This window comes from Vigna unguiculata, chromosome 3, assembly GCF_037176805.1.
Source record: "Vigna unguiculata cultivar grain cowpea cultivar isolate G323 ecotype 2 chromosome 3, ASM3717680v1, whole genome shotgun sequence".
Taxonomy (NCBI): Eukaryota; Viridiplantae; Streptophyta; class Magnoliopsida; order Fabales; family Fabaceae; genus Vigna; species Vigna unguiculata.
Window position 1 is genome coordinate 5764486 of NC_140794.1, and position 21784 is coordinate 5786269.

At 30.1% G+C, this 21784-nt stretch overlaps 3 protein-coding genes across 5 annotated transcripts; all 3 read left to right on the forward strand.

The window, feature by feature from the left end:
• Window positions 1-3395: 3395 nt before the first annotated feature.
• LOC114179161 (Ras-related small GTP-binding family protein) lies at window positions 3396-8319 on the forward strand. Of its 3 annotated transcripts, XM_085670221.1 has the most exons (8): window positions 3396-3864; window positions 5441-5532; window positions 5627-5768; window positions 6255-6559; window positions 7378-7431; window positions 7512-7639; window positions 7802-7826; window positions 7924-8036. In XM_085670221.1, the coding sequence occupies exons 1-7, from the start codon at window positions 3774-3776 to the stop codon at window positions 7803-7805; spliced, it is 816 nt and encodes a 271-aa protein (XP_085526347.1). In that variant the 5' UTR covers window positions 3396-3773; the 3' UTR covers window positions 7806-7826; window positions 7924-8036. The 3 variants fall into 3 exon arrangements, 2 of the variants coding, with proteins under 2 accessions (XP_085526347.1, XP_027921199.1); XR_003603439.2 differs by having other exon boundaries at window positions 7512-7826; window positions 7924-8319; XM_028065398.2 differs by lacking the exon at window positions 7802-7826 and having other exon boundaries at window positions 3400-3864; window positions 7924-8319.
• Window positions 8320-9602: 1283 nt separating this feature from the next.
• LOC146887440 (uncharacterized) lies at window positions 9603-11133 on the forward strand. Its single transcript, XM_085670786.1, has 2 exons — window positions 9603-9856; window positions 10798-11133. The coding sequence occupies exons 1-2, from the start codon at window positions 9624-9626 to the stop codon at window positions 10991-10993; spliced, it is 429 nt and encodes a 142-aa protein (XP_085526912.1). The 5' UTR covers window positions 9603-9623; the 3' UTR covers window positions 10994-11133.
• A 1499-nt stretch (window positions 11134-12632) lies between these two features.
• Window positions 12633-21395, forward strand: LOC114177289 (uncharacterized). The gene is made up of 3 exons (XM_028062568.2): window positions 12633-12827; window positions 13875-14114; window positions 21119-21395. The coding sequence occupies exons 1-3, from the start codon at window positions 12810-12812 to the stop codon at window positions 21164-21166; spliced, it is 306 nt and encodes a 101-aa protein (XP_027918369.1). The 5' UTR covers window positions 12633-12809; the 3' UTR covers window positions 21167-21395.
• Window positions 21396-21784: the final 389 nt, after the last annotated feature.

Consider the following 21784-nt stretch of genomic DNA (forward strand, 5'->3'; position numbering starts at 1 on the left):
CGGATTTTTATATGATAATTTTGACATATATGTATGCATCAATAAAAATATTCTTAATTTAAGTCTCCTAAAAGCAAAAAGTAAGTCATTCAAATATATTATAATCTTAATTTATAGAATTGTTGTATGGTGTTTTTTTTTTACTTCAAACCTGCCTATGTTTGTCAGTTTTTTATTGATTCATATGTGAATATCTAAAATATTTTAGATTTTTATTTTATTTTCATATAATTTAGATTTAACTTTGTGTATTAGCCCTTACATGTGTTTTCTATAAATCTTAACAATTAGAATCTCTTTAGACATCAGTTTCTATTAGGTTTTGTAGAGTGACTTATTGAACAGGCTTACTTAGTAAGTCAGCCTCAAGTTTCAAGTAAAAAAACTGACTTTTTTATAAATTTCATTACTAAAAAAACTTATATTTTTTGTTATTTTTTTCAAATTTTTTTATAGAAAATATTTATAAATTTTATTATAAAAAAATATTTGTAAAAAATTGCTGTCAATTTTTTTTGTAAAATATTTTGTATAAACCACTTTTCACAACAAATTTTGTAGGAAATAATTATCCACGAATGAATTATCTGTCAATTAAAATTCTTAGAAAAAATAGTAAGAAATTCTTTACAATTTTTTTTGACAAATTTACAAGAAATTTTTTATGTAATATTATAATTTTTATTAGTGTTCGTGTATAATTTGAGACAAAGAATAACTAATACTTAATAAAAAAAAATGTATAAGAAAATATCCTCTCAAAAGAGTTTATTAGATGAAGTCTATACCTATAACACTCAAAGTTCATAACATAAACAGGGAAAAATAAATTTCACAATATATTAACTTTAAATGAGGAAGGAAGAAACTACTGGGAAAAATATGAATCAAAGTTCATACTTAATTTTGTTACATTACGCCTAATAAATTAAGAATTGTTTAAGATATATATAGTTGACAAGTGCATATGTTGAAGGTGAATGCGATGGTTCAGAAGTGCATGGCCATTCAAGTTAATGGTGCTGCCAATTAGTAATTTGCAGTTGGTTGGTTTGACTATGACACAACATAAGAGAAACTTCTTGTTGGGACACACAATCTTATATTTTCCAAACTATACTTACATTTTTTTTTTATATATTTTTATTACTATAATGGTTTTACTATGTAATAAAAAATGTGACGATGCAATGGGTTTGAAGCAAGAAGTTTATGTAAAATTAAAAAAATCGAAATTCTTTGTAATTTACTCTAGTTATAATTATTAATATATCAATGAATTTATTAGTTTTTAGTATAATACTCATTGTTTCCCTAACTAATTATGAAGTGTTTGATAACAAGATTTAGGAGTGTTCATCGTTGATTAACACGTCACATCACTATTTAATAAAAGATATATATGTTTTACAGAATTTTTCTCATTTTTTGTTTTGATGATTATTAACCATTGATACACACTTCGATGGGTGAAATGGGAGAACAACAAATCGATAGATTATTGTTCTAATAAGGTTGGATTTATTTAAATTTTTACACAAAAATTAGCTTTTAAATGTATATTATCCTCCACCACTTCATTGCATTTATGTATGATTTTAGTATTTAGATGATTTTTTTTATTATTAGAGTCAAAATGAATTTATTAAAACTTATAATATATATGATGCTGATCACATATTTCAATATATATAATATATATATTCGTATATGATACTTGAAGATATTTTATTAATATTTATCAATATAAAATTTAGTATTTAGTGTATAAAATAGTAATATTTTTATGGTAATAATAATTTATAATTTTTTATGTTGAAAAATTTAATATATATGGTTTTAATTTGGATTTATTTTAATAACCATTATATATTTATGAAAATTTTAAAAATTATTATAAACTTTTTCAAAAAATATATATATATATATATTATGTGTCGTATTTTATTATTTTTAAAATAAACGTATTAAATATTAGATACGTGTTATATTCTATACATTATCAGGTACTTATTGTATTCTATACACGTATTTTGTATATTATAGATTAAAACCAAGTCTTATGATATTTAATATTTTTGTCAAATATAATTTTTTTTTTCGTCTTTCCTATTTATTCAATAAAATAGGCCTTTTTTTTTATGTAACTTGGTGTTTTTAAAAGTGTAACATAATATGATGAAATTGTTTTTCATTTTGCATTTCAATAAAACCCGTGGAAACATAAATGTTTTTATATGTATTTGGGTAATATTTTGACAGGTACTTTAACAAGATTTTGTTAAATAATGATGAAAATATGTTTTCATTGCGTTATTAGGAAGTATATTTGATGAGATGCATAATTAAATTTATTTTAATTCTGTTGTGAGAGGAGTGAAACATACTAGATTTTTTCCGTTAAAATATAGTTTTTTAAAAAGTAAAATGAGTTTAATGGTGATTAGGGGAGTGCCAATGGCAATGGTCGAAGAGGCCTTCCCTAAACATGTTTTGGGCTTACCTGTATAGTTTTATTATTTTATCTTGTATATAATCTTTTAAATTTAATTAGCTATCTTTAATAAAAAAATTATAATAAAAAAATAATATTCTATTTTTTTCTCACAAGAACAAAACGAATATAAATATATATAGACATACGTGTGTTCACTATGTATAAAAAAATTGGTGGATAAGTTAGTGAAAGATTTAGATTAAAATAAATGTATAATTATCAAGAAGTTAATTATCTATTAATATTAAAAATTGTCAATTAAAAAAGTGAACCATATTACTAAACTAGACTCGAGAAAATCAATAGAATGAAAAATAATTATATTTGATGTTTATATGTATCTTTAATTTATACAAGTGTAAACAAAAAATGAATCAATTTATTACAATCTAATATATCCAATTAAGTAACCAAAGCTACGCTTTGAAACCAAGTAATTAATAATAACAACAACTTTACTTTTTTTTACAGGAATCATGAATATAGATATTTTCTTTTTTCATTGAAAGTAATCTTTTGACATGTATTTTAGAGTCTATATACATATATATATTTAGGATAATAGTCTTTTCACATCCCCATATACCATTCGTCTCCATAATTATTTTATTTAAAAAATTCATAGTTTAATTCCATTTGATTATACTGATCATTAATATTCATAACTAACCATCCTTAATAAAGGTTTTTTCTTATCCACAAAAATTTTATGTACAAAACTCAATATTTGCTTAAGAAACCAAGTTCAGCATTACTTTGATCATATAACAATTAGATAAAGTACATCATTAATTTTTCCTAAAGTTTATAAATTAAAAAAGAAAAAGAAGTTTATTCAAGTTTTTTTGGGTTTAAAGTACAAAACATTTTAATTACGGAGATGACGTGCTCTTGCATCGCGTGGTTTACACGAATGAGTACCGAGATGGTATGATTACGATGAATTGTTCATCTCTTTCACCTTTCCGCCACCATCGCGTCAAAAAACAAAGCCATTTTGAAGACAGTGCACAACACAGACACACACCACAAATCCATCATCTTCGCCCTAATCCCTTTCTCTTTCACCGCCTCCGAAACTCCTCAGATCCGTCGTCGATTCGCGTTTCGCGCTTTTTCATTTCGTTTTCTCGCGAGATACGCGACGCCGGAGCGTGGACTTCTCGCTCCGATCCCGGCGTGATTATCACGTGACATGGGTTTTGGAACTTGATGAGCGCACGTGCGTGTGGTAGTGAAGGCGTGTTTTGAGATTATCGTCGGTGAAGAGGGAATCATGTTCTGGAGGGACCGTGAGAGGGAGAACACAGAGTTGAACGGTGGGGTCCTATGTGGCCAGGTCAGAGTGCTGGTTGTTGGTGATTCAGGTTCGTCTTTCTTTAAAATCCACCCTTTTCTGTTACCAGTTTTGTTTCCTTCTAATTTTGTAGAATAAAACTTGTTTATACTCTAAAGTACACTACTAGGCTATGCCCACTGTTTTTTTATTTCGTTTACAATTGTATGTGGTAATCTTATTATTGCACTGAAATTTAAGGTTTTAGGATAGTGCCGTTTTTTTTTGAAAGAGTTTTGTGATTGTGTAGTGTGCGCATAAGACAAGCTAATTGAGTGTGGGAGGGTGCACTGTTAGGATCCGTTGGGATTTTTTGATATTTCTGTTGGAAACTTTGAATCAGGGAGTGAGAAATGTTATCATGGTGACGGTGGTATAGTTATTGTAACACTCAATGGGAACTTGATGAGTTATGTTAATGATTTTAGATGTCAAGGTTTTAAGTTGTGGCTGTGGGTTCTTGTTTCGTTGGATCTTTGATTTTGTAATTGCAATTGTGGTCATGGAGACGCTGAATACCTTGATGCTGCAAGGTTGTAGATGTTCAATTTGAGATGGGTTGGCTGATTAATATTTCGTTTTGGTATGTAGCTTAGAGAATCCATTCAAGTATGCCTGCTTTAAGAGAACTGGGTTCTTAATGTAAGAGAGTCAACTTGGAAGATAGTAATTGAGGAAATGAAAATGAATTTGTATAAGTCAACTCTGGGCAAAAGGAAATAACAATCTAGTATTGCTTAATAGGTTGAGGAAATAATTCTTCCTTTAGTATTCTGCAAGATCTGGTTCAGATTCATAATCTAGAGGTAGAAATTGAAATTTTTATTGAAGAAGATTCTATTGAACGGTGAAAATCAATCGGAAAGAGAGTTCTGATTTTCCCATTTTAATCAACTTACTTCACCAAAACGTGGCCTCTCTCCCTGTCATCTCCTCATTATTCTGTTATTCAATTCCCTCTTCCTGTAACTAGATCAGTTAGGTAGTTGTGCCTAATTGCCATCTCTAGCAAGCCGAAGATAGACTTTCTTCTTAATGGTGATATTGCTGATAGATATCCTAGCATATGATGCCTTTCATAAGCTTTTTGGAAAAATTATGGTTTGCAATAGTTAATATTACAGGGTCAAGCACATAAAAATTTCTCTTTAGGACCTACTTTGTTTGATGAAATGTTTTCTGTTTCTATATTATGTTTTCAATAATTATCAAATGTTTACTCTTTTTACTTTGTTTCTTGTTTTCACTTACTAAAGTGTTATTGTCGCCACTTCTTGTATGGAATTTCAAACACAGCATACAAAATGAAACCAAGTTATGCTTTGTAATTGTTAGTTAAAGGAAAATATAGAACAGAAGTAGAAAACATTTCCTTAAACCAAAGAGGCCATTAGTTGTCAGTCTTTGGACACAATTAGTGGTACTTCTTATCTCTAAACATCATAAGCCTGAATGTGCATTAGTTAACCTCTGGTAAATGATGAATAAAGAAGTTAGAATTGTCTGAGCTTCTGATTACTTTGTAGCAGTCACCTTTGATATGATTCCCTCCGAGTACATTTTTCATAGATTTGCGCGTTTGTCATATTTTCTCATCCTCCTTGCAGGTGTTGGGAAGACTTCGTTAGTGAACCTGATTATAAAAGGTTCTCCAATTGCTCGCCCTCCTCAAACAATTGGTTGTGCAGTTGATGTGAAAGTAATTACCCCAGATCCTTCTATGATTACATGAATAATACGTCATTTATGTACACAAAGTAAAGTCTTTACCAAATTTCTGTTTCTTTCTCCAGCATACTACTTATGGAAATTCAGGCAGCTCTTCTAGTAGCCTAAAAGGTGATTCTGAGAGAGATTTCTTTGTTGAACTGTGGGATGTCTCAGGACACGAACGGTACAAAGATTGTCGGTCTCTTTTTTATTCACAGATTAATGGTGAGTAAAAAAAATCCCATTATTTTAGTTTTCTAAAACATATAATTGCTTGCATTGCACAGAGGTAGTTGTATAGATTCAATCTAATTATGTGGCAATCTACAAAGTGATAGGTCAAGATTTGTGACCAAGGGGGACAGGAAATAAGGAAGAGGATTTCCATGTTTATTTCAGTCATTATGTATACTTGGCTTCTCTTTTTCAAGCCTTGCATTATGAAAATAATAGAATTTTGATATGGAACATTTAGCAATAATGTTCTAAATCTGCTAGAAGAAATCCTACAGACTTAGCTGTCTAGAGTCCAAACTTCATTTATTTGCAAAATACCCCAATTACCACTATCTGGATAATTGCATTAGCCTCTTAATGGCATTTGGGTATTCTGGAGCTCTTGGCAATAAAATTAGTAACAGTTAGTAAATATTTGAAAGTTGGCTGTCTGATATTTTAGACTTTGAAGCCTTGTTTGGACTTCATTTGCAGGTGTAATTTTTGTTCACGATCTCTCACAGAGAAGAACAAAGACTAGCTTGCAGAAGTGGGCAGCTGAGATTGCTGCAACTGGGACATTTTCAGCTCCTTTGGGATCTGGTGGTCCTAGTGGCCTTCCTGTTCCATTTATTGTTATTGGTAACAAAGCTGATATAGCTGCACAAGAGGGTACAAGAGAAAGCAGTGGGAATCTTGTTGATGTTGCACGCCAATGGGTTGAGAAGCAGGGCTTGCTTCCTTCCAGTGAGGAGCTTCCTTTGACTGAGAGTTTTCCTGGTAGTGGGGGCCTTATTGCTGTAGGTGTCTCAACTAAATAATCTGTCAGTTTTACCAGTTGGTTTTGCCCCACTTTCAATGTTTGAGATAGTATGCTACCCTCATGTTAATTAGTATGCTGTATTCGGGTAGATTTGAATAAATCTGATATTAATGCTAATTACTGGAAATTTTAACTACTAGCAAGTAGCGATTGAAATTTTTTTAGTTGCTTTATATTTTAAACCACTGCTGTTTTTCGAACATATTAAATTTGTTTTAAACATGAATGATTTATACTTACTTTTGTGATGCATATGGAGGAGTATTTTTTAGCCCATTTAGTGGGATGGGATTTATGAAAACCACAAAAATCTTCTCCTCACTGTCCCTTTTCAAATTCTGAAGAAGTTTATATTGCATCTGGATTCTTTATGGAAGCAATGAAACTTCACATTTTACTTTGGTACCACCATCTGGATTAAAAATAGGTTTTTCTGTTTTCATCCATTTTCAAATTGAGAGGCTAATCATTGAACATTTTATCTTTTTAACTAATCTAAAAGGTTATCAATGTATATTTTTTTGAGCCACTCACTAAGAATAATGAATTTAGATCAGGCATTGCCCACTATACTGTGTTAGGAAAATGTTAGACTGGAGATGCTAAGTTTTCTGAGAATCTTTATTTCTCATGTTGATGTTCTAAATCGCAACACTTGTTGTGCCTTTGAAGTACCAAATCATATATGGGAACAATTGATGCAGAGACCTACCCAGATTTTGCATTCTGTTGAATAGTTGCTATCCAATTCATTCTTCTTGTAATGGTTATGATTTTTATGTTGGACGTCTACAGGCTGCAAAAGAAGCAAGGTATGACAAAGAGGCTGTGGTGAAATTTTTCCGCATGGTGAGTACGGTCTCTGATCTCTGTCTCTAAATTTTAATTTAATGGTTGCCATCTGAGTTTTCTTGTACATTTCCTTTCAGTTGATCAGGAGAAGATATTTCTCAGATGAAATACCTTCACCAGCATGGTCCATTCCTTCTGTTCCGAGACCAGCTCAGCGTATAGATGAAAATTTCACAGAAGATGATCTGCCCTACAGTAGAAGAAGGTACGCTGATGTGCTTTTATCATCACCACCATGACCGCAGTGTATTTGGCTGGAAGATGTCTTCTTGATCATATTTTTCATGTATGGAAAGACGACTAATAATGCAATTTTGGATTTGCCTCCTTGGTGTGAAAATTTCCGGATCATTGTGTTCAATGGTAGTTGAAAGATTATGCACAGATCCTAGGTAGTTTGGTGATGTAATTATATAATACACGCGTGTGTTTGCCCATTTCCTTGCTTGTTTAGGGCCACTCCTTACAAAGTTCATTGCTTGATTGCAGTCTAAGCGGGGGTGATCCTTTCAAATTCAACACGCCACTTCCAGCACAACGCAATCTAACACCGCCACCCACACTCTATCCTCAACAGCCAGTTTCGGTGTCGGAAACCCATACTTTTCCTAGGTATTCCTTGTCAGGCATCTCAGAAATCAGTGCTGTGGCCAGAACGAAGCGGTCAGATATTAATGTCTGAAGATTTATTTGTGTATTTTTGGTAACTACATGGATGTATTCTTGCATGGAACGAAGTTATATACGTGTTTAAATTCTTTGTTCCCATTGTAACTCGTCAATTGATTCATTCGTTTTCAAGAGGCTTTCTCAGTCGACAGAGGAGCTAATTGTTCAATGTTTGGGGAGAATTTAAATGATATATGCTCCATTCTTTTATATCAACAGTATTGTTATTGGTAAAATAGCACTCCAAATTCCACGTGTTCCACTGAATGATCTTATGCGGTAAGTTGTTTTTTTCTTATAAAATGCAGTTCGAGTGAGAGGGTAAAGTCAAGCTGAACACTTTTCTAGGAAAAATTATTAAATTAGGTTTTGATACATCAGGTCTTGATTATTTTCGTTTTTATTACAAAAGTTTTTTGCTTTTGTTTCTAGTACATTGCTAAAATTTGATCAATCTAGATTATATTAATAGCTTTTGATACCTGTAACTTTTATATCAATAGCTTAAATTTAATAATTGGTTAAAAAAATATGATCCATAGAATGATATCCTGCTTTCATTATATTAAAAATGCAAATAAGAAAGACTAATAAAAATAAATGAATTTAATAAATTTGTCTTCACAATTATCAAATAATTTTCAGAAGATAAAACTTTTTAAAAATTAGCTGTCACTAAATATAATAAAGTATTATCTAATCTAACATGACATCATCACTTAATTACGATAATGGATAAAGTATAAAAATGATAAGATGCTCTAGTAATTAGAAGGAAAAGAAGAGAGGGAAGAAAAGGTCAAAGGTTCGATGCTCCTTTCTAATAAAGAATTAACAACAAATAATTATTGATAAAAAAAATGTACAAATTATATAAAAAATTAACTAAGATTTATACACTTAAACACATTTTTTTAGTATTATAATAAAATAAAAGTTATCAATAACTTTTGCATGGGAAACAAATTTTAGCCATTTTTTTTTAAAATCCTATCAAGAAAAAGGTTTAAATCACATCCACTATGGTAACTTTGCAATGGGATTTCAGTAAACAAATACAATTTAATGAAACTGAAATTTTACAATACCCCATTAGATTAAAATGATTTTCAATTAGTTATGTATCCGAATTTTTTGTATATTAAAATTGAACTAGTTATAAGTAAACTTTTATTAAATTATATATACTATTTATAATATATTCCAATTTCAATTGTTTGATCAAGCAAAGCCCTTACCCGGTTATTTCTAAGACAAAAATAATTAGGTGTCAAAACATTGAACCATGAGAAATAAACTTGTCCAGAAATTTTAGGTTTTGAATCTGTCTTGATATTAGTTATGTTTGAATTTTGAAATATTCAAGTATGAACGTGGAGAAGTTGCTACATGCAAGATAGAAACCCCACGTAGTGGAACAGAAAGTGTTCAACATAGAGAGATCTGAAGCTTCAAACTATCAGATATACCTTTCATTCTTCTCTAACCTTTCTGCAACATTCTGTTACTGCTCCATTAGCATGGTTAATTTCAGCATAACCATTGTACTCATTCTTCTTTTCTTCGCCCTCTTTCAATTTCAACCTGCAACACTTGACGAAGGTGGTGTCCAAAATGATGCTCCAAAACCACTCTTTTCCAGGGTACTCATGGATACTGCGTCTCTGCTCAGAAAGTCCCACAAAAGCTCCTGGGACAAAATCAAAACTGTCATAAGAGATCTGCAAATGCAGTTTTCTCCACCAAATTTGGAGTAAGTTAATATCTTCTTACTTTTACAAACTTTTTCTTTCCCATTATTTATTAGTTAAATTCCTTTTGGATTAGATATATATCTTTTTTTTTTCATAAACTATTATAATTGATCCAACACTTTACAAATTAATGTAAAATATTATTTTAAATAAATCATATAAAAGTTATATAAAAGTTATATTATAACGTAATATTTTAAGAAAGTCATATTTTTTACAACTTTTTCTTATAATTTAAAACAATAGATTTTAGAATATAAGAAAATAAAAAAAATAAAAAAATAGAAAGTTACTTAAAATATGTCATCTCATATTATAAAAAAAATTAAAATTTAGTTGTTAAAAATTCATTTTTCGATATTTTATGTTACATTTAAAAAAGTATGCTTCAAATGTTACATATATTTTTTGTCCACAAACTATTATAAAAAAGTATGTTTTGTTCATAAACTAAAATTTGAAGTATTTACTCTCATGTTTTATGAAAATCAATAGAAAATATATTTCTCAACAAATAACACGTGAAGTGTTTTTTATATAAGGAACAAAGTTTCATAATGAACTAAAATATAACCTTTACGATTTGTTGAAAATAATGTTTTATATAAAGTTTCTTATAAAGAACAAAGACTAAATATTTTATAACTAATTTTTTTCATAATAATTATAAAACGAAAACATATTTAATCTTTACTTTTCTGAATCGCAGGACTAAATATTTTATAGCTTAGTTTTGAAGCAAAATATATTTATTCATATAATAGTTCAAAGAAGAAAAATATATTTAACATATTGAATTTTTACATTTCCTTGATTACCTAAATAAGGGAATAAAAACACAGTTTTATTAGATTAAATAAAACTTGTAGAGACCAAAACAGAAAAAAGTTGTATTTGAACATTTATTTATTTATTGTGGTAATGGCATGTATGTTCCCAGTTTCAGGGCTGGTGGGGGAGGGGTAGGGGTAGGAGAAGGTGTGAAAGGAAGTTTAAAAGAAGCAGTTGAGAAGAGTATAGACAAAAGCAAAGAAACATTTGAGGAAAGTGCTAAATCAGCAGGAAAAGCAGTTGAAACAGTTGTTCACAAGGAGACAACTCATGACTCTGAACATGAATCTAAAGCAGAACTTTAATCTTTTTTTCTTTTTTCTTTTTTGGCTTGAAATTGTATTGTTATTGGTTTAGGAAATAACAAAAATCTCTGTTTTGACAACAACTTTATCTATGAGTTCTTTGTTTGCACCATTCCCAATTTTGGTTCAATGAGAAAAGAAAAGAGAAACTAACATGAAAATAATTTTTTTACTACTCAATTCTGACAACTTTTTCTTATAATTTTAAGTGTTATTTTCTAAGTGGTTTCTCATTTTTTCATTTTTTCTCATTTTCAATATTCAAAAATCACTTAAAAGATAACAATTCATATTAAAAAAAATTGTTAAAATTTAGTAGTTAAAATATTATTATCCAATTACAAAACATGTCGAATGCTGAATGGACCAATAGATGATACGAAGTTATAGATGATAACTTCATGCAACTCCATTTGCATACAAGTTTTATTGCTTTAAGAGAAAAATTGAAATTATAATTGGTTTTGAGGTTTATGATAATTATTTTAGTTAGATTTCAACATATTACATAACTTTTAATTAAGATTTATGAAAGAAGTTTCTACTTCTCCTATTCCCCCACAATCGAAAATATATATTAACTTTTTTTTGGCTAAATTATAATTTTAGTTTTGCTATAATTCTTAATACGCATTAAAGTGTGCATAAAAGGAGTTTCAAAAGAAGGGCATGCAAACTTGTGTAACAAATAATATTAGTCTATTCTAAATGGTTTAGTGTCCTTGATAACTATTTTTCAAAGGAGAAAGAAAAAAAAAAACAAATACGCAATCGAAGAAAATATATAATGAATTGAAGGTTTAATATCAACGTCAAAATCAAATCTTAAACAATGGAGTCAAAAGCCCGATAGCATGACTGACTTATTTTTTATTAATTTTTTCAGTTTTGATACTTGGATGAGAGTGACGTTTCTATTTATTAACTGTTAAACAAAAAGAATGAATAAAAAATAAATTTGCTCAACCAAAGAATTAATTCCGATTTAATAGTAAAATATGATGATTTGAATCAAAGACACAGACTGATCAATTGTTTATTAATTTATTAGTAACAGATATCATATTCACCTTTTGTTGTAAATTGAAATATCGAACTTCATTTTTCGGGTCAAAGATAATAAATAACAAAAGAACTTTTATTTGTAGTAAATTCCTTTATATATTAAATTTAGTGCTAGCAATAATAAAGTACAGTAAAGCAAAATATGTCAGGAAATGTTTAAAAAAAGATAACAGAAAAAAACGTTGCTTTGATTATTTTATTATTACACGTCATCACTATATGAAATATATAACAAATCATGTGAAAATTTAAAACTTTAATAATACAATCACAAGATAAAATCTGCAAAATAATAATAATTAAGTGATAAACTATTTATTTAATAGTTTTTTTTTATGATTTAGTAATTTTTAATTAAATTAAGTTGGTTCTAATAAATTGTAACTATTTTATGAAAAATTATTAGACGAAGAAGTGATAGAAACACACACCATTATATTATATAATCAGTGCAAGATTATTTCCCATAAATTTTGAACAACAATAAATGTATAATTGTCTTTAAAATAATTTTATTGAAACAATATTTCAATAAATATGTAAATACTTCGAAGAAGACAGATACAGTATAGTGAACCGCGTGAAGAAGTTGAACGGTGTGAAGTCATAGAGAGAAAAGCGATTTATTCAGACCAAGTCAGACACGTACAGAGAACACATTGCACCAAATTGTAGCCAATTACCAGTGGCACGAAAGACTTAACGCACCCGTTGTTACTTCCAAACCCATTTTCAGATCTCAACAACACTCATGGACCGTCGTAAAGAGGTTTTTCTTTTCTCTCTTTCTCTAAACTATTCTTTTTCTTCGTTGCTTAACCTAATCCTTCTCCAGTGGAATGAATTATTTCTCTGTATTGTTTGCGTCAAATGTAATATTCACTGAATCACAGAATCTCACTATTAAATTGCATGCTGCTCGTTGAGTTGAACCGTATGAAGCAAAAACACAGAGATTGTGATTATATGAAAAGTTAGTGTTCTCTGCTTAAAATAGCTTAGAGATATAGGATTTTTGATTAGATAACTCGTTGTTTAACACACACACGACGAAGATCTTGAGTACAGATACAATCGTTTACTTGTTTGTGCTGGAATTTTTCTCTTTGTTAAAAGGCGAAACTCTGATTTTAATTTTAATCTCAGAGTTGCATGTTTTCACCGTTTCCAGAAGCCGTGTTTTGTTTTTCTTCAGATTTGGTATTTAATTTTCGTGATTAAGTAATAACTGTTATTCAACATGCATCTGCATAGATTGTTGTATTTCTTTGCTTTGTTTGATTCTTTCTTGTTTTCTCTAAATTTTTTAAATGGAGGCACGACTACCGTGACTCATTCGCTTCCCTTTCCAGCTCAGCTTGACGAATCGTTTTGTTTTAATTTTTAAACCTCGAATGATCCGGATCACCTATGATTAGTTTGTTACAGGTTGTTTTTTGGCTTTTACTGTTGCATTTTCTTTTTATTGTTTCGTGTGAGCTTTTTCCTTTTTCAAAGGATGAAGATTCTCTACGTTTAATTGTTTTTAGAGAAATTTGTTTTTATTAACACATTGAAACGATGATGACGGAGTTGAAGTCGGTTTTTATTTGTTTTTTTTTTTTTTCAAATGTTAATCGTTCGTAATGTGTTGCAGTCCTATAAATAACAATAAATCGCTTTTTAAATAAGAAATAGTCAAATTCTTCACTAGAATCCACTTTCATTTGTACGGATTTTTTGGTATGCTTAATGGTATTAAGTATAAAGTTGGTTACAAATATGAACCGTTAATTATTGTTATTAGCTGACTTTGTTGTAAATCTTGTGAACATAGAAAAATGGTACATGGCTATCAGTGCCACAATTTGGAGATTGGGATCAAAAGGGCCAAGTGCCAGACTACTCTCTTGATTTCTCAAAGATAAGGGAAACTAGGAAGCAGAACAAGACAAACATTTCGAGGGCAAGTCTCGGTAATGAACAAGAGTTCGTTGATTCAACCTCGAGCAGCGTAAACACTGGTCACAGCAGTGAGCATTCCCAACCTCACAATGATCAAACGGTTCCTCCAAATGTAAGATTACCCATAAGTTTCCCAGCTCTTTGTTTTATTTTCTTAAAAGGATCAATTTAATTGTTAAAAAAAATATAGTATTTGAAGAATTTTTTTGCTTAAATAATTTTATATAAAAAATGGACTAATTTACTGTAGAAATGAGAATCCAAGGACTTTTTATTTTACGAAATTAGTGTACTTTTGGGTAGAAATTATGTAAATAGGAATCACTTATCAAATGAAACCTAATAAGACTTTGTTTAAGCATCCAAACAAATTTTCAATTAGCCACAATCCCTATATTAAACTCGATATACTATAACATGTGATCTTCACATATAGATTGTCTATCCTAAAGTTCTATAAAAAAATATAAATAACTCCCCTCACATACAATACTCAGCTTTAAAGTAATTTTCAAAAATTTAAGTAATAAGACTATTTCAAAATCTAGTGACTTAGAACAAAGTATCTAAATATAACAAAATTTTTGCATATAATAAACCAAGTTGAGAGGATATTTTTTAATTGACTCCATTAAGATTGATGGCAAAATCATAAAAAAAATGACAAAAGAAAATGAAAAGAGAGACAAAAGTTTAGAATTGTTCTTAGTTCCATAACTACTATTAGTTGCAATCAAATTTAAAAAAAGAAAAATTGAAAACAAAAGTTTAGAGAGAAAAACAAAAATGAGAGAGAAAGAAAAAAAAAAAGAAAAGAAAAGTGCGTAGAGAGAAAATGAATGTTGTTATGAATTAATGGTCGTCCATTGATTTATACAATCACTCATATGATTGATAATCATATTATTCATTACTCTTTATGATGTAATATTTTGTATTTACTATTTGATTTTATATCCTTTCTGGGTTACCATATTGTACCTATAAATAGGACTCGTCCTATCAGTAATGAGACACACATAAAAACAGAAGTTGCTCCCTACTCTCTCATTCTCTATTCTTCCTCTCCTTTGTCTCTCTTATTACCTTTATTTTATAACACGTTATCAGCACGAGGGTTATCCAACTGAGCGTGAAGGCATATTTTTTTTTTCTCCCTAAGAACAACGCTCTATATTCCTTAACCGAGGTTCTTTCTAATCTTTTTCTCATTCACAAACTTTATCTCATTTTCTTTTTTTTTGTGTAATGATAATTGTTTGATTTATTTTTCTCTGTCATATTATTATTATTATTATTATTTGATTTTAATAATTTCATACATGAAATTTGATTATATTAATATTTTATGTGCTAGTTTTAAACACGCGAAACGTTGCAAAATTCTCTGTCATAATATTTTTATTATGACGATGATTATTATTAATATTATTATTTTGATGATGATGATTATTATTAATATTATTATTTTATGTGTTAGTTTTAAACACGCGAAACGTTGCAAAATTTGGATTTGTGACCCTTGATATTGTAAGGAAGAATTCCTTATATTGGATTTTAAATGTTGAAATATATTTAGATGCAATGGATATTGGGATACCATTAAATAAAGAAATAAAGCAACTAATTTGCTCATAACAAAAATATTGTGAAAAGAGACTTCACAAATATTGTGAATTTATTTCATGCCTATGCATGGCTGGCTGGACAAAGCAATAAAGCTTTTGATGAAAAATCATGAGATCCGCCTAATCTGCTCCATTCCCAGAAGTGAATCTGGGAATGGAGCAATCAATATTATGAATTGATTTCATGCCTTCTTGTGGCTGAACAAAATAATGAGCTCTTGATGAAAAATCATGAGGCCCGACCAACTGGTTCTGCTCCATTCCCAGAAGTGAATGCAGCAACATCTGATCCATATAATCATGGACGAGGTCAAGACCATAATAATAATCGTGGTCGTAATTTTGGCCGTGGTCGTAGCCATGGTCGTGGTCGTGGTCGTGCTATTAATCATGGTCGTGGACATGGTTATAAAGGAAATTTTCAAAGAGAAACTTCATCAACAGAAGTGGAACAAGAATGCGAAAAAGGAAAAAGAAAGGGGTGAAAATAATGGCAAAAAGGCTGAAAATATATGTTACCGTTGTGGTAGTAAAGGTCATTGGACCCGTGCCTGTTATACACCAAAGCATCTTGTTGAACTCTACCAAGAATCACTTAAAAAGAAGAATGTAGAAACACACTTTGCTTATGAAGATGGTGATTCTGATTATGGTCATATGGATACTACTCATCTTGATATTGGTGATTTCTTTTCTAAACCCGATGGAAGCATTGATCACCTTATTGGTGATGGGAGTGTTAGAAAATAGTTTTATTTTATGATTAATTTTTAAGACAATGTTTTATATTTAATTCATGTTGCTTTTATATGTACAAGTTTTTATGTTTTTATGAATAAAATCCTCTATTTTATTTTTTTTTTTTCTTTCTCTCCTCTTACAAAGTAATCTCTAATATTGATATTTATGTTTATATGAAGAATGAATATTGGCATTAACACCAATGATGAGGATCTGTGCCTTGCTGATAGTGCAACAACTCATACAATTCTCAAGAGTAATAAATTTTTCTCTACTTTGGTAATGCGAGAAGTCAATGTTAGTACTATTTCTGGTACTACAAATATAATTGAAGGCTCTGGAAGAGCTACAGTACTTCTGCCAAGAGGTACAAGATTGCATATTAAAAATGCATTTTATTCTCCTAAGTCCAATAGAAACTTATTAAGTTTCAAGGATATTCGTCTAAATGGATATCATATTGAGACAAATAATGAAGGAGATGTTGAATATCTTTATATCACTCAAATTGAGTCAAATAAAAAATGTGTATTGGAGAAATTATCAGCCTTCTCTTATGGCTTGTACTACACATATATTAATGCGATTGAGACGCATGTTATTGTAAGCCAGAAGCTTACAAATAAGAATGAATTTCTTGTTTGGCATGATCGGTTGGGTCATCCTGGATATATCATGATGCGAAAAATAGCTGAAAACTCATGTGGACATCCACTTAAAAGTCAAAAGCTTCTTCAGTCCAATGATTTCTCATGTACTGCATGTTCGCAGGGAAAATTGATAATAAGACCATCACCAGAAAAAATTAGAAATGAGTCAATCTCATTTTTAGAACGAATACAAGGTGATATTTGTGGTCCAATACACCCACCATGTGGATCATTTAGATATTTCATGGTATTAATTGATGCGTCCACTAGATGGTCACATATTTGTTTACTATCAACTCGAAATCAAGCATTTGCTAAGTTATTAGCACAATTGATCAAGTTAAGAGCCCACTTCCCAGATTATCCAATTAAGAAAATTCGTCTTGATAATGCTGGTGAATTTACATCTCATGCTTTTAATGAGTATTGTATGTCAATTGGAATTGAAGTTGAACATCCAGTAGCACATGTTCATACTCAAAATGGACTTGCAGAATCATTGATAAAACGTCTAAAATTGATTGCACGACCTTTACTTATGAAAGCTAATCTTCCAATGACTACTTGGGGATATGCAATTCTGCATGCTGCAGTATTGATTCGCATCAGACCAACAAGTTATCACAAATACTCTCCTTTACAGTTGGTTTTTGGTCAACAACCAAATATTTCTCATTTAAGAATTTTTGGGTGTGCTGTATATGTCCCAATTTCCCCACCAAAAAGGACTATGATGGGTCCTCAAAGACGTTTGGGAATATATGTTGGATATGATTCTCCATCGATAATAAAATATCTTGAACCATCAACAGGTGACTTATTTACAGCTCGATTTGCTGATAGTCATTTTGATGAATCAATTTTTCCAACGTTAGGGGGAGAAAGAAAGAAACTGGAAAAAGATATTGGTTGGAATGAATTATCATTATCTCATCTTGATCCTCGTACAAAAGAGTGTGAACTAGAAGTTCAACGGATAATTCATTTACAAAAATTGGCCAACCAATTACCAGATGCTTTTACTGACACAAAAAGGGTAACTAAGTCGCATATACCCGCTGCTAATACTCCAATCAGAATTGATATTCCTGTTGGACAATCTAATATAGCAAATGAATCTCAAACACGCCTAAAGCGTGGTAGGCCTTTGGGTTCCAAAGATAAAAATCCTCGTGTGAGAAAAAGGGAAAAAAGGCAAGATGGCCTAATCGAGGGGGTAAAAGTCCCAAAAGATTCTTTTGACATAATCAATGATTCGGTTCCAGAAGAACCTCAGGTACCTGAAATTGTTGAAAATGATGAGATCTCAATAAATTATGTCATGAATCATAAAATATGGAATCGAAATAAAGTCAATATTGACGAGGTTTTTGCATATAATGTAGCAAAGGATGTCATAAGTGACAATGATGATCAAGAACCAATGACAATTGAAGATTGTCGGCAAAGAAATGATTGGCCAAAATGGAAAGATGCAATCCAAGCAGAATTAGATTCGCTTGCTAAACGAAAGGTTTTTGGACCTGTAGTTCGCACACCTGAGGGTGTAAAACCTATTGGGTACAGATGGGTTTTTGTACAAAAACGAAATGAGAATGGTGAAATTGTTAGATACAAAGCACGGTTAGTTGCTCAAGGTTTTTCACAAAGACCTGGTATTGATTTTGAGGAGACATATTCTCCAGTATTGGATGCAACAACATTTAGATATTTAATTAGCCTTGTTGCACAAGAAGGTTTGAATTTGCACCTCATGGATGTTGTTACAGCCTATTTGTATGGCTCTTTGGAAAATGATATTTATATGAAACTCCCTGAAGGATTTAATGTGCCCAACAAAGCAAATTCTAAAAAGGATTATTCAATAAAATTGAATAAGTCCCTTTATGGATTGAAACAATCAGGACGTATGTGGTATAACCGTCTAAGTGAGTACTTATTAAAGGAAGGGTATAAAAATGACCCTATTTGTCCTTGTATTTATATGAAAAGATCCGAGAATGAATTTGCCATAATTGCTGTTTATGTAGATGACATAAACATAGTTGGAACTCCTAATGAGCTCACAAAGGCAATTGATTGTTTAAAGAAAGAATTTGAGATGAAGGATCTTGGAAGGACAAAGTTTTGTTTGGGATTACAAATTGAGTATTTAAACAAAGGTGTTCTTGTACATCAAGAAGCTTATATAACGAAAGTGCTTAAAAAGTTCTATATGGACAAATCACATTCACTATGCACTCCAATGGTGGTGAGGTCATTAGATGTTGATAAAGACCCTTTTAGACCTCAAGAAAAAGATGAAGAACTACTTGGTCCTGAAGTACCATATCTTAGTGCTATAGGAGCACTAATGTATCTTGCTAATTATACTCGACCCGATATAGCATTTGCTGTAAATTTGTTAGCAAGATATAGTTCTTCACCTACAAGAAGACATTGGAATGGAGTAAAACAAATACTCCGTTACCTTAAAGGCACTATGAATATGGGCTTGTTTTACCCAAATGATTCAAAATTAGATCTAATGGGTTATGCAGATGCAGGTTATTTATCAGATCCTCATAATGGTCGATCACAAACAGGATATTTGTTCACATGTGGTGGCACAGCGATTTCATGGCGATCTGTGAAACAAACAATAACAGCAACATCGTCAAATCATGCAGAAATTTTAGCATTACATGAGGCAAGTCGTGAATGTGTTTGGTTAAGGTCTATAATTCAACATGTGCGACAAACTTGTGGTTTATCCTTGGGAAAAATGAAACCAACAACGATATATGAAGACAATAGTGCATGCATTGCTCAATTGAAAGAAGGATATATTAAAGGAGACAGAACAAAACATATTCTTCCAAAATTCTTTTTCACTCATGATCTTCAAAGAAATGGTGATGTAGAGATCCAAAAGATTCGCTCATGTGAAAATCTAGCAGATTTATTTACAAAGTCTTTGCCAAGGAGAACTTTTGAGCAATTGGTTCATAGGATTGGACTCCGCCATCTTAATGATGTAAGTTTACATGAGGGGGAGAAATTAGAAGATGCAAAGAACAATATTATATAGAATGATGTACTCTTTTTCCTTCACTAGGTTTTTATCCCAAAGGGTTTTTCCTAGTAAGGTTTTAACGAGGCACATTCTTTTATCAATGGACACCCAAGGGGGAGTGTTATGAATTAATGGTCGTCCATTGATTTATACAATCACTCATATGATTGATAATCATATTATTCATTACTCTTTATGATGTAATATTTTGTATTTACTATTTGATTTTATATCCTTTCTGGGTTACCATATTGTACCTATAAATAGGACTCGTCCTATCAGTAATGAGACACACATAAAAACAGAAGTTGCTCCCTACTCTCTCATTCTCTATTCTTCCTCTCCTTTGTCTCTCTTATTACCTTTATTTTATAACAAATGTTACATTAGTTCATGTTATTAAGCTTACTTAAAGTTTTTCTTCTCTATTTTATAAAATTAAAAGCTATGTAATTTATTCTTATTATCAATGTTTTCGATAACATTCTTAGTAGATGCGTTAAAAATCCAAATTATGAAAGAATGCTATGTTATAAAAAAAAATTACAAATAATACAACTCAAAATGTAATTAAAAAGTTTGTTAGTGAACATACATATTTTAAGTAATATTATTCTATATTAGTTTTCCTGCATCACAATTTTACAATCTCTATTTAAATTTTATCATTTTGCCCATCTTATTAAAAATGTATAAAATAATATAATAAAAAAAAAGAAAACATGATATATATATATATATATATATATATATATATATATATATATATATATATATATATATATATATATATATATATTGTGAAGTTTTAATAGTACTTTATTGCATATCAGATTCATTCTTACATTGGTGGCTTCTGATTAATATTCCTCAGGAGTTTGAAGTACAGTTTTTAATTTATTTTTTTAAAATATTTCTTTTATAACTTAAAATTTGTTAAAAAGAGTGTGTTCGAAACTGTCTTTTTCGGACACTCCTAGTTGCGTAACAATGTCATATATATGTACACACACATTATTTATTTGTCTATTTTTTCTTACAGGAAAGGAAGAGCTTCCTCAGCTACTTCAATTGTTGTGTTAAAGCCTAATATTTGTTTAGGGCAATTGTTTTCTGAAGATTCTTGATAGGAACAATGCTTTGTTCATTTGGTGATCTTAATTTTAAAACAATTATTTCTTTTCCAGTTCTTAATCTTTCTGTCTATAAATGACAATAGGGTTCTGCATGATAAAAATTCATACATCCTGTTACCAAACTCAATAGATATGTAATTTTTGATCCATTCTCATCGAACAACGGTTATATTTTTATACTCATACTCATACTTATTTTTTTACTGTTTCAAATATCAATTAAATGATTTTTATAAAATTTTTAAAAATTACACCAAATGAAATATGATACTATCAAAATGTATATGTATTATATATTATAGGCGTAAATATATTGTATGTATGTATGTATTTATTTATTTTTGTATGTATGACAACGGGGCGAGTACGAGTATCATAATCTCATCTCAATCCCCATAATAAACATTCATCCTTATCTCCATCCTCAAACACAGCGAATGTACAACTTTTGACACATCGTCTTCCCCACCGAGTAACCGATATATTCTTATACTCGTACCATTTTTTTTACTCTTCCAAATATCAGTTAAATAGTTTTTATAAAAAAATTTAAAAATCACACAAAAGAAACC